Source organism: Microcaecilia unicolor, chromosome 6, assembly GCF_901765095.1.
Source record: "Microcaecilia unicolor chromosome 6, aMicUni1.1, whole genome shotgun sequence".
Taxonomy (NCBI): Eukaryota; Metazoa; Chordata; class Amphibia; order Gymnophiona; family Siphonopidae; genus Microcaecilia; species Microcaecilia unicolor.
This window is the reverse complement of record NC_044036.1, coordinates 43,766,693-43,780,695: the sequence shown is the minus strand read 5'-3', so window position 1 is coordinate 43,780,695 and position 14,003 is coordinate 43,766,693. Positions and strand designations below refer to the sequence as shown.

At 42.0% G+C, this 14,003-nt stretch overlaps 1 protein-coding gene across 8 annotated transcripts in view; it reads right to left on the bottom strand.

Moving 5' to 3' along the window:
• SGIP1 (SH3GL interacting endocytic adaptor 1) overlaps window positions 1-13,561 on the bottom strand; it is a 247,057-nt gene extending 233,496 nt beyond the window's left edge. For all 8 annotated transcript variants that reach the window (XM_030207461.1, XM_030207464.1, XM_030207465.1 and 5 more), the window contains exons 1-3: window positions 13,504-13,561; window positions 3,698-3,740; window positions 3,398-3,442 (exon numbers count right to left, since the gene is read on the bottom strand). In XM_030207461.1, the coding sequence (XP_030063321.1) occupies window positions 3,398-3,407 (10 nt within the window). In that variant the 5' untranslated portion in view covers window positions 3,408-3,442; window positions 3,698-3,740; window positions 13,504-13,561. The remainder of the gene's footprint in view (window positions 1-3,397; window positions 3,443-3,697; window positions 3,741-13,503) is intronic.
• Between the last annotated feature and the right edge of the window lie 442 nt (window positions 13,562-14,003).

The following is a 14,003-nucleotide window of genomic DNA, read 5'->3' as shown; positions in this document are numbered from 1 at the left end:
GCATAATTGACAGCATTCTATAACTTCACATCTAATTGCTTGACATGCCCCTGACCCACTTATGCCCCTCTCATGTCGACACCTCTCTTGGAGTAGCACGCCATAGAAATTAAGTGCTAAGTTTACAGACTTGGGGCGTAAGTCATTTACGAGCATAACTGTAAATCAGTGCCAATTAGTTCTTGTTGATGCCAATTATTGGTACTTAATGCCAATTTAACAACAATTAGGTAATTTAGTTGTGCGCATAAATGATCCCCACGCAACGCACTTCGTGCCCAATTTTTAGCACCCTTTATAGAATTGTGGGGAAAGTGACTTATGGACACCTGTTACAGAATTTCACCTAGTACTTACACGCATAAATTTCAATTGTGGGCGCCAATGACACACAAACAGTAGCCTTCTGTAACATATGCACACTAATGGTGCCAGCTTATAGAATTGCCTTTCAATTGATTAGTTGATTGAGAACCAGGGAAACCAGGATTCAAATTCTGATCCTTCCCATCTTAGGCATCACCTTATTGCCCTCTGCCTCAGGTAAAAACTTATGCCCCTATTTACTAACCTGCAGTGAAGTAGCCCATTTGAGTGCTATTTTGCTACTAGTAAAATTTTGTTATGTTGCAGCAGTCAAAAATATTGCACATTCCTGGCTAAAGCAACACAAAGAGAGCAGACCCATATTAGAGAACACTATCTGAAAGGGCCAGCCTTGCAACATAGAAAAAAAATGGATTTTACCCCCCCCCCCCCCTCCCCTGATCCCTTAAAAAAGTGCTCCCACCCTCTGTTCCCAGAACCCTGATAAATTTAAAATTGCACATCCACTACTAATCCCTGATCTTTTAACAGAACTCAAAGTCCCACTCCGATTCCTCTCTCCAACACCTACCAAGATATCCATGGCGGATAATAAGGGGGGGGGGGGCAAGAGAGATCTCCAGTCATTCCTGCCCCAGTAACTGTCACTTTACTGCTGCGGTAAAAATGGCTTTAGTGTGCAGGAAAAACCCATGTAAGGGCACGCTAAGGCCTATTTACTGTGCAGCTTAGTAAAAGGACCTCATAGTTTAGTAAATAGACCTCATAGACTGTAAGCTTTCTAGGGCAGGGAAATACCTGGAATGTAATGTGCCTTGAGCTGGGCTTTGAAAGTTGAATAATTTAAAGCCAGATCCTATCATGAAAGCCAGTAGAGCCCTATTTATGGAAATGTGCCAACCTGCACTAAATGAACACAGTTTACATTAACTCTGACACTGATTAAAATGTGCACCAATTCACACAGCCCCATTTCTTTAATATAGGGCTAAATCAATAGGCAGCAGGTGTACTCAAGTTAAAATTAACACAAACTGCATTAATTTAGCATGAGTTACCATACTTTCATCACCTCCCAAGCTTGTCTAATTGCAAACTGCTCTAATAAAAATTAGTTTATTAACTGTAACTGGGACTAAACATTTGTCATCATAAATGTACCTATAGTGCTGTAGGAGTACAATCAAGGGCAGCAGAATACCTTTTTCATTGGAGGTTAACAAACAAACCAAACTCTGGCCTGGCCCCAGACTCTCTACTTGTTGATACTGTATTGGCCGAACTTTGGTGGTGCCATGGCCATCAGTGGACCATCCCATTCCACTGCCTACGAGTGCAATAACTTTAAATTATTTACTCATGCGCAGTAAAATGGATAAGCCAGGCTGGAAATGAAAAGACAAAAACAGGGAGGGAAATTTTCAAAGGCATTTCCATGGGTAAAGCAGTGGTATATGCACAGAAAGGGCCTGTCACAAAACTGGCCCACCAGTATGCACAAAAACGTCTATATGCATAACCTGCATACATCAAGGTTTACCCACTGTTTGAGCAGAAGTTGCTGAGGGCGGGGTTGTGGAGGAGCTATGCCATACTTTTGAAAATTCAAGTGAATGCTTATAATTTACCCAGAAACATTGTGCACACCAGATAGCAAGTATGAAAGTAAGCACATAGTTTTCCTGAGTCATTTTCAATGTGGAAATATGTACATACTGTGCTTTGAAAATTCAGTGAAGTCCATACAGAGAAAAAGTACAAACATACGTTTTACCTATGCATGTAATTATAAAATTATCCTCCAAAGGGGGGGGGGGGGGGGGTTATCAACATTGGCTAATGTAAAGATATGTGTGGGGGGAGGGGGGTTGCTAGTTATTAGTAACTAGCTCTCATTACATAAAATGGGACCTGTGCTAAAACAGCACGAGTTAGTGATAATAACACACATCTTAGTGATAACCCACCCACATTGATAACTATACCTCTTGATCACACAGATCATGTTATATAACATCCCCCCCCCCCCCAAGTAAATAATACATTTTTTTATTTCCATGGCAATCATTGTAGATTTTATTCTATTTTAGTTAAAATCTTGCCTCTTAAAAAAAACAACCCAGAATTGTTTTAACAGCACTGTAGCTTCACAAATCTGCAGTAAATTTACCCATCAGCATCTCTGTGGACATTTTTCCCTGTCATCACCCTGACAGTGAATTAAGGGGGATGTGTAATCTCTCACAAACATCTATATTAAAATGTATATTCTGTTAACAAGGGATTCATATGGATTAAACACTAAATAAAAAAAATGGATTTTCTCCCTAACTGCAATACATACAATTAATCCTTTTGAAAAACAAACGCAAGAAGGGTCGCCTCACTACAACTGGAATCCACTTGCTTAAAATTTTGCTGTTCGGCTTTTCATTTCCTTTCCAAATCACAAGTTAATGCTGCTGATCCTGAACACTAAAGCAACTAATGCAATGTTTTACTGATGTAGAAGACCCTATATTAAAGAAAGCATTTTGAGCTCAGATGTGGAACATCCTTCTGATCCATGCAACCCCATTATCTCTGCAATGAGATTACACTCTGCAAAATCCTGCACTGAGGAGAGCTAAAACAGAACAGCAGACCTTGGTCCACTTTCAGTGACCTCTCCACAGTAACATCTAATTCAGATAACGAGTTTCCAGTGTAACCGATTCAATAACTTAGGCTCAAAGCAGCTGAGCACTGAATGCCACAATTGATCTCCTTATGAAATTCATTCTATCCCAGAGACATTCCTGCATTCACACTAATGGTTGAGAATACACTGTAGTCCTTCCCCATTTTCCCCCCAGAGAAAAGCAGATACCAAAGATACAGGATAGGGAGTACTGAATATCCGGAAGTCCAAGAAAACAGCTCAGTTCTGTCTAAAATAGGCCAGCAACAATATCATCTTTCACAAAATGTATAGTACACAAAGATCTCTTGAGCAGCAAGTCATCAGCAGCATATTTTGCCCCCCCCCCAAATGCTGGAATACCCTGAAGCAGATTGGAATAAAGCCTACCTTCCATCATGGTTGCAGAATTTCATTCCTCAATTTCCAAGGAGCCTGAAAGATTAGCAGGAAAACAAAACAATTCTAGTTACCAGATGCTGGATGCAAAACAATAAAGGAACGCCTTTGATCCTGGTAGAACAGCTTCCAACCCAAAATTAAAGCGCACTAAGGCAAAAGCCAGGCCATGGATGCCGCTGTACGATCACTATCACCTACAGGATGATAGGAGGATGCTGAGAGACAGAGAGCGAGGAAGAGGAGAGCTTAGTTTAGCCTGCACTGCAGCCAATCCCTTCAGCTCCTTACCTTGTCACATGGTAGCCAGCTTGCATCTCCTGACACAATGCCCCTGGAAAACAGAAAGACCTAGTTCCCATTTCTATTTTCCCAGGTTCACAAAATATGCAGCCCTATCCACACTTTGTGACCTGCTTTCCCTCATTATAATCCTATTCTAGCAGCTGGGCAAACAAGGTCAGTTGCCAGTTTCTGCCCGATTGAGAATGGGGCTCTTCTGTGCAGTGTGCATCTACACTGTTCTGTAAAAATGGCTGAAAACAGGGGAGAAAAAAAAAGGCAAGCTTCAGATTGTAGCAGCAGTAGACTGCCCCTGGCCTGATGCAAGCAGATTCCAATAATGGCTATGAATATGTCATTATTTGCTCACACAGTCTTTGAACGAGAGATCCTACAGCTTGGTTTTACGTTTGTGGCTGCTGTTCTCTGTCTCTCTCTCCCTCCTCCCTCCTTCTCTTAGCCACTCAAGAGAGAATCAATTGGTCTAACGTCACATCATACACAATTATCCCCAAAAGGACTGTGCAGAGGAAATTTCACCCAGGCTGCCTTGCAGAATGCACGGAATTTAATTTTGCATGAAGAGCAGCAGAGTCAAAGGGCAGAGAATTGCCATTAAGAAAAGGACACAAAAGAAATGACCCTGAGAGGGGAGGGTACTTGGATTGGAAATGCAGGAGATCGAAAAAAAAAATCACAATAAAACAAGCATTGGAATAACACGTGCAGCCAACTAGCAACAATCATGTTGAGTGTGAAAGTTTTCTACCTCATCTCTGGAGTTCCTTTGGATAAATATATGTCCCAGGCTTGATCAGTATAATGTTTTGCCTTTACAAGGTAGACACCACTCTTAATGACACACATTTGGGAAATATTTTGATTAGAGAAGTAAGCCCCTGCTACCTGCCCTCTCTTATGCTTTTCTTCTCCCTACTCTCTATACATGTATTGTGTCTGTGCTGGCTGTCTCAAACTTTACAGGAGAAAGAAATGCACAGAATAGTGACATGCATGAAAGGGCCAGATTTACTGAAGTGCATTAAGCACCTTTATGCATAAATTACCATGCACAGTTAACTTACAGCTAAACTAAAAGTTGATGCGGTAGCTTGACGCTTAGCATGCTGAACACAAAAAGTTGTGCAATAATAATATTTTTGTTGGGACATCAAAGTTTAATGACAACCATTCAACCCTGGGAAAACCATGTGCACACACCAGTGAGAAACTGAGAAAGGGGTAAGGAAGGAAAGAGGAAGGGATCTACCCTTTCATGTCATTCGAATTCAGGAAATTAAGGCTCAAAAAATCTTAGTTTTAATACATGTTTATTTGTAATTAGTATGTTTATTTGTAATTAGTTCACAACTATTCAGAAGTAGCTCAAAGTGAGGTGAATACATTCAAGTACACAAAGTATTTCCCTGTCCACAGAAGGCTTACAATCTAAGGGCCCTGTTTACTAAGACACGTTAGCATTTTTAGCTAACCTATGGGTGTCTTTAGTGTTTAGCGTGCACTAAAAATACTAGCGTGCTCTTAGCACTGCTTAGTAAACAGGGCCCTTAGTTTGTACCTGATACAATGGAGAGTTAAGGGGCCCTTTTACTAAAGTACACCAAGTCCAAACATAGGCTTAGCGTGCGAAAAATGATAAAATATGTTCAAGCATTTTGTGGTAATATGCCCGTTTGTGCATGCTAATGCATGTGGTACGTATTTTTGAGAGATGCTTTTAACAGATGGTGTGTCAGAAGCTCAGAATGTGAGTAAGGCTCCCAGACAACAGAAGTCCTTTTTGATGGTATGAAAATGTTCTTACCAGGATGTCATCTAGGGCACATTGCATTATCCTGAATGGTCTTCAAGGTAGGAATTGACCTATACAAAGTGGGTCAAATGAGGATTCACTCTGCTAGGAAAGGTTGGGAGGGTGGGGTGAGGGGGAGAAGGTGGGAGGGTTTATAAGTTTTCCATCTGGTACGAGTTAATGAGGATGGCTTGGGGCCATAAGGGTTCAGGCCTTTGGCTATCCTAAACAATATGCATTTATCTTTACAGGAATGAGAGGGGTTAAAGGGATGGGTGGGTGACACCTTTGTTATATCACATAACGGTTGCTGAGAATAAAGGTTTTCTTTATTACAACAGAATATTGATACATGGACCTTCAACACTTTTTGATGTGGGAGTTTGAATCTGTATGGGTTCCTCTATCCCAATTTTTCTTAAACATTGGGATCATGGTATTGTACATTTGATTTTGGGGCTACTTTTTATGTGTATTATATATTGCTATATTTTCTTCATTATACCCCCACCCCCGAACACGTTTTTTAAGGTTGCTTATATTGATGCTTATGATCCTAAGTAAGGAGAAATTAGTTCTTGCCTAATAATTTTCTTTCCATTATTTCAGTTCTCTATCTCCACCTGTTGGCTGATGGTCACAACTATCCCACAGGTTCTGGAATAGTGGGAAGGACTAATGGAAAGAAGATTCAGGCAAGACCTAATTTCTCCTTCCATTATGTAGCTTTCCACTATTCCAGAACCTGTGGGATGTTCAAAAGCAATCCCTAGAGTGGGTGGAATCCTGTCACCGCCGTTCTGAGGACTGAGTCCCAAAACTGGATTCTGAGCACGCTGCAACTTCCACTCTGTAGTGCTTGGAAAAGGTATGCAGCATCAACCATGTTGTTGTCTTGCAAATATCTGCCGGAGACAGTAAGGTAGTCTCCACCCAGGATGTCGCTGTACACCTCATAGAATGAGCCCACAAGGCCTGAGAAGCCTGCTTCCCCGCAAGCAAATAAGTTGATGTGATAGTTTCCTTCAGCCATCTAGCAATTGTGGGCTTGGAAGCCATGAGGTCAAGCCTCTGTTTACCAAAAAGCACAAACAGTCTCTCTGATTTACTTAACTCATTCATGACTTCCCGATATCTAATGAGGATTCTACACACATCTAGAAGCTTCAATGAAGAATACTAAGCCTCTTCGTCCTCTCTGCGAAAGGACGGAAGCTCCACAGATTGGCCAAGATGAAATGCTGAGACCCCCACCTCCAAAAAGTGAAAGGGATCCAAACAACAGAACATGAAGCTGAAACCCTATGTGCTAACTCAACAGCCACCAAGAATGTTGTTTTTAGCATAAGATCTTTCAAGGAGGCCTTCCAAAGTAGCTCAAAAGGAGGCGTCTGAAGAGCCCAAAGTTTCTGCTCTGGACACGGCGTATGAAAGGAAGGCCACAAACGGCCTGCTTCTTTAAGAATCAAACAATATCTGTGTAAGCTGCAAGAGACGTCTTTTGGAGTCTGCCCCTGAAACAGGCCAAAGCCGCAACCTGAACTTTTACAGAACCCAACACTAATCCTTTCTGAAGATCTGCCTGGCGAAACGCTAGGATTTGCGTGATCTTAGCAGAGAAGGGAGAAAGTCTGCGCTCAGAACATCAGCCTTCGAATGGCCTCCACACCCTAACACCATGGTTGTATAGTATTTCTGAGCCTGAAGCAAAGTAGCAATGACCGAATCAGAATAACCTTTTCATCTCAACTGAACCCCTTCAATGGCCAAGCCGTAAGACCATAGGAGCACAGATCCTCCATGAACACTGGACCCTGCTTCAGTAGGTCATGTACCTGCAGAAGACGGAGAGGATCCCTCTGCGGCCAATCCAGCACAACAAGAATTATTTGACACTGGTGCAATGTGATCCTTTTCAACACATAGCCTACCATGGGTCAAGGAAAGAAGACATACGGTAGATGTGTCTCCGGCCAGGGCTGCAGTTGGGTATCAAACCCCATCAAGCCTGGTTCTTTCCAATAGCTGAACTTCATTCCTTTTCACCGCCATCAAGTCCAGAAGCAGAGAACCCCATCAGCCCACTATCAGTGGAAAATCTGGCTTGATAGTTCCTGTTCTCCCGGGTCCAAGGTGTGCCTGCAGAAGTCCGCCTCCTCATTCAAGGACCCCGCAATGTGAGCTGCTGACAAGCAGAGAAGATTTTTCTCCACTCAAACTCATGAGGGAAGCCACCTCCACCACCATCAGATTGCTACAGATTCCATCTTGCTTGTTGAAGCCACTGCCATCACAGTGCCGGAGAAAACTCAAACCAGGGCCACCACCAGAAAGGGAAGAGTCACATAAGGCATTCTGCACTGCCAACTCCTAGCGATTTATCAACCACCGAGACTCCTGTTCGTCCAGGTGCCCTGTGCCAGATGGAATTTGTAATCAGCTCCCCAACCTGACTTGCTGGCGTCCGTTGTCGTCACCACCTCCCATTGTGTTATTGAAAAGGAATCTCCAACAGTCAAATTTCTGGACAACCACCAACACTGCATACTCCGTAACTAGCGTCCAAGGAAGATGAAGGTTGTATTTCTGTGACACCGGAAATCGGCGGCTGAGAAGAGATTCCTGTAATGGTGGCATATGAACCCTTACCCATGGAACCACTTACATCGCCGCTGTCACTGACCCCAGAACCTGGACAGTCTCAGCCCCTGGGCCTGCCTTGACTGAGGAGAAGATGAATCTGGCAGGGCCAAACCAACCATAAGCAAGACTAGGCAGTCACCTAGGGCAGCAGTTTCAAGGGGGCGAGGGGAGGCACTGCAAAAAACCCAGATGCACTCAAATCAAAACAACAGATCCTCATTGCTACAAAAATTCAAAGAACCATCAATGTATAGTTTTACCTGCAAGAAGGGTGGACAATTTTCACACACACACAAACAAAATAAAAGTTAAGGTGATAATTTTCAAAGTACATAGATTTACAAATTTGCATAGTAACATATATACCTTTGTAAGTCTATGTGCTTTGAACATTAGTCTCAACATCTAACATCATGATGTCTTGGGGGAAGGGCCAGATTAGGGGCCTAAAACTTGAGCGAAGGGGATGTAAGACAGAAGGTTCGCCTAGGGTGCCCAAGTACCTTTGCACCAGCCCTGCCAACCATGTGCTTGGCACATGGTTTTGTCTGCTGCTTATTCTCAATAAGTGCTTTGTTTTAAAGTCAAGTTGGTAAGAAGTCCAGAAAGATGCCTATTTTAAGCTATTTTATAAAAGCAACAGACCCAATAGCATGCAAATGATTACACACAAATTTATACCTGCTCCAATAGAAATCAAACAAAATAAAACATGGAAAAGAAAATAAGATGATACCTTTTTTATTGGACATAACTTAATACATTTCTTGATTAGCTTTCGAAGGTTGCCCTTCTTCGTCAGATCGGAAATAAGCAAATGTGCTAGCTGACAGTGTATATAAGTGAAAACATTCAAGCATTACTATGACAGTCTGACAGGGTGGGAGGATGGGGGTGGGTAGGAGGTATGCATGGGGACATCAAAGCATATCATTGATATTCTAACAGGATGGGTGTGGATAGGTGAGGGGAGGGTGATCAAAAGAGACATACAGCTTTATGGTTTATAATGGGCTAGGAACCCCAGATCCTTGTTAAGTCCTTTCTGTTGGGTGTTAAAATATTCAATCATTCTGACTTCAAAGGTCTTACGTTCTTGTATGGTTTTAAAGTTACCTTTCAGGATTCTCACTGTGAAGTCACTGGTACAGTGTCCTGGTCCTGTAAAATGTTGACCAACAGGCGTGGGAACCCTACTGGCACCAGTATTGTTCATGTGATGTCTATGTAAATTGAATCTTGTCTTAAGCATCTGGCCTGTTTCTCCAATATAGCATCCTTCGTTACATTTTTTACACTGAATGATATATACCACATTGGAAGATGAGCAAGTGAAAGATCCCTGGATAAATTACAGGGAAGTGTGCCCTTCTGTTCCTTTTTAGTCTGTGATGGAAGTTTACTTCTGATTAGCTTGTGTTTTAAGTTGGGTGGCTGTCGGAAGGCCAGTACTGGTGGGGATGGGAATATCTCTTTCAGTAATTCATCCTCCTGGAGTATAGGTTGTAGATCTCTTATGATTTTCCTCCCTCAAAACACCCAGGGAGAATCTGCTACAGTACAAGGAGAAAAAATCCACAGGCAGAATCCCTCTTGTAGTGACATACAATCCAGAGCTGGAAAAATTGAGGAAAATCATAAGAGATCTACAACCTATACTCCAGGAGGATGAATTACTGAAAGAGATATTCCCATCCCCACCAGTACTGGCCTTCCGACAGCCACCCAACTTAAAACACAAGCTAATCAGAAGTAAACTTCCATCACAGACTGAAAAGGAACAGAAGGGCACACTTCCCTGTAATTTATCCAGTTGCAAACTATGCCAAAATATTTCACAGGACCCCAAAGTCATCCACAAAGGAAAGATATTCAACATAAAGGGATCTTTCACTTGCTCATCTTCCAATGTGGTATATATCATTCAGTGTAAAAAATGTAACGAAGGATGCTATATTGGAGAAACAGGCCAGATGCTTAAGACAAGATTCAATTTACATAGACATCACATGAACAATACTGGTGCCAGTAGGGTTCCCACGCCTGTTGGTCAACATTTTACAGGACCAGGACACTGTACCAGTGACTTCACAGTGAGAATCCTGAAAGGTAACTTTAAAACCATACAAGAACGTAAGACCTTTGAAGTCAGAATGATTGAATATTTTAACACCCAACAGAAAGGACTTGACAAGGATCTGGGGTTCCTAGCCCATTATAAACCATAAAGCTGTATGTCTCTGTTGATCACCCTCCCCTCACCTATCCACACCCATCCTGTTAGAATATCAATGATATGCTTTGATGTCCCCATGCATACCTCCTACCCACCCCCATCCTCCCACCCTGTCAGACTGTCATAGTAATGCTTGAATGTTTTCACTTATATACACTGTCAGCTAGCACATTTGCTTATTTCCGATCTGACGAAGAAGGGCAACCTTCGAAAGCTAATCAAGAAATGTATTAAGTTATGTCCAATAAAAAAGGTATCATCTTATTTTCTTTTCCATGTTTTATTTTGTTTGATTTCTATTGATAACCTTAAGAGTGGACTAACACGGCTACCACACTCCTCTACCTGCTCCAAAAAAGTGGGTGTACATGGATATTTCATATAATGGATAGAGCAGAAGCAGAGTTGCAAGTAACCTAGGCTCCCGTGTATTTTTTTTTTTTAAGCAGTTTTACAAAAAAAAAAAAAAAAAATTCCATGTGTGCAACAGGCTTCAAACCCAGAAAATGTTTTTATAAATTACCCTCTATATAGCCTATCTATGAGAGACACATGAACCCGAGAAGGATCCAGTAAGTCCTCACATATAATTAATAATCAAGGATTTTACATTGTATTGGATTTTTGTGAGCTACTTAAGATCACACAGTATCTTTATTCTAACACGATGTGTTAGGCTATGTAATCCAACAATAACTAATTTTACCTTAATTTAGAACAAATTCATGTCATCTTCTATATATGTCTCTATAAACCTGAGACAGGCAGTATTTCCAACCTTATCTACCAATGAAAAAACTAAATCCAAATAAATACGTATTTCCAGTTGTTCATCAAAATGTTTAATTTCATCTGATCCGCTGAACGTCTAGTCAACTGGAACAAGCCTATATGGGCTGTAGCCCCATGAGCCCTTATTCGTGGCTACCCAGGATTTTTCTATTTTATCAACCTATCATTTATCTCAGCCATTGCTGTGATAGTGGTTGGCCAAATACTAAAACTTCAGGGCCTTCTAGTGCAGGACTTTTAAATTGCAAGTCCACAAATTATACTAGACACAAAGACTGATTAGCGCAACGGTCTACTCCTGATTTTCCCATGCTAATCTTACTCCCAATGTAGTAAGAAATTTTAGTCTGCGAAAATGTGTGTAAAACCACAGGTTGCACAACAAAACACATGCAAGTGGGTGAATAAAAAGTTGCTGCCATTCAATGGTATACCCATAGGGGGTCTAGGGGGCTTGGGCCCCCTCCAAAATAGCAGCATCCCAAAGCCCCACCAGAATGGTCCTCCACTGGCAGCTTGGCAGTGGCTTTTTCCACAGGCCACCGCCCCAGACCATTTCCCCTTCCCATGTACAGTTTTTGTGCATGTGAAAACTAGGAAGTGGGGGGGGGGGGGGGCATGGAAAGTGCCATCGATTGCCAGGCCACCAGTGGAGCTTAAGGATCCTTGCTAGCTCATGTATTTGTAAGTCATTGGAGGGAGGGGCATTGAATGGACAGGTGAAGAGAGCAAAGCAACATTCTATGTGCCCCCCCCCCCCCCCTAAAACTGAAGGTCTAGTTTTGTGACTGCCACCAATGTAAAAACAAAACCAAACCTAATAACATCTAGCATGTTTTTTTCTCTTCTTCTAGCGCTGAAACATGGAGCCAGCCTCATTCTAATCTTTAGAACCTTCATTTAAACATTCCACATACTGCAAACTTCACAGTAATCTGTTACAGTAAAAACTTGAAAGTAAAATCTGGGTAATCACACATTATCTCCCCATCCCCCAGAAAGTGTTGCACATTGCATTGGATCATTCCAGTTTTTATTACAGTGACCCCTAGAATTTTCCAGACCCAGAAGTTGTAAGCAGAAGTGTATGAAGTACAGAAATATAGTTTTCTCCTCTCCCTTGCATAGTTTGTAGAAGGCATTTTTTCAGTGTTAGATTTCTGGATATTCCCTGAACTGAGAGGCTAGGGAGTATTTTTCTTCTTCTACTAATCATTTCTACAGTGCTACTACGCTGCACTGTACACATTATATGCAGGTACTTTCTCTGTCCCTAGAGGGCTCACAATCAAAGCTTTTGTACCTGGGGCAATGGAGGTTTAGGTGACTTGCCCAAGGTCACAAGGAGCTGCAGTGGGAATTGAACCCAGATTGCCAGGATCAAAGCCCACTGCACTAACCATTAGGCCACGCCTCCACTCAATTTTCCTTTCCATTCTACCAGTCATTGAGAAAAGTTTCCAGCTTTTGAATCACAAATCACAATCCTAAAGTCCAGCACTTGGTGAAGTAGTAAAGCACTTGGATGAAACCTTTAACGTTAAGGGTTTCTTTGTCCCCTGTGGAAATTTCTGCTTTTTATTTAGACTGGAAAAAGTTTGGTTGTTTTGTTTGTTTTTGCCGCTGAATCTTTTAGTTGCAGTGCACTCTGAACTGCACCACCAATGTGACCCAATGCCACCTAGGTAATCTGAAGAAACTAAGATTAGTATGTTCAACCAATACAGACCAGTAGCAGTAAAACAGAGAAGAAAGCGTTCATTTTGTACAGTAAGGCGAAGCACATTAATTAAAACAATTCAGAAAAATCGGGTGGGGAGGTGGGTGGGAATGGTCACAGAATGTTAAACCTTTAAAGTCTTTTGGATAAGAGAAGTTGATCTTGAGGACACCTCGGGCTCCTAAGAGAATGTTGTTTGTGAATTTATTGTATAAAAAAAAACACACACACAGATTCATTTTCAAAGATCAGTGTTTTTCGAATGAAAAAAAAATTAACCTTTTAGTTAAGTATTTGTTGGATCACAACTTCCTTGCCTAAAGAGTAATTTACTGGAGTGTGGGCGACTCCCTTAACCGTCCTTAAGGGCACTAATTGGGGGGGGGGGGAGTGGTAGAGGGATCAGGCTAGTGAATGAAGGGGTCCAAAATCCCCCACCTCCTACCGAACCGGCACTTTCCCCTGTCTTCCGACCCCTGTAGTCCCCCTCCCCTTTTTTTTTTTTATTTTTTTTACCTACACCTCCTATCCTAGAACATCTCCACCCTTTCCTCGCCTCCACACCACCGGCGATCTTCTTTTGTTTCTTTACATCCCCGACCCCTGCCCACCTTCAAAGCACGTGCCTAATCAGGACCTCCACAGAGACTAGTACGTTAGTCTTCAAACTTTACAAACAGAGATCTGCAAAACAAAAACCAAAAAACAAGATCCTCCTTCCACTTTTCCTGTTACCAAGGAAACACGTGCAAGGGGCGGGGCCTGCAAACTGAACAGGCCCTTTCCTGCTCCTCCTACTCCAACGGGGGCTTCTGTTACCTAGGAAACGGGCACGTGTAAAAAAAAAATTGTTTCGTTTTTTTCTTTTTTAATTACCTGCTTGCTTCAGGGTTATTAGGCTGGGGTGGTTGTTGCTTTCCCTTTCCGCAAATCCGATTCCGGGCTGATAAACCTAACTGAGCCGCCTGCCAAACCGGAGTCCCAGAGAGACCAGTTTTCCCAGTTCCGGCCTGGAGATTTTGGGACAGTCCTACATTTCATTTCTTTTTTCATTTATAAAATGTCAATATACTTTACAAATAACGTCTTGAAAGGAAACATAATAGTGAAT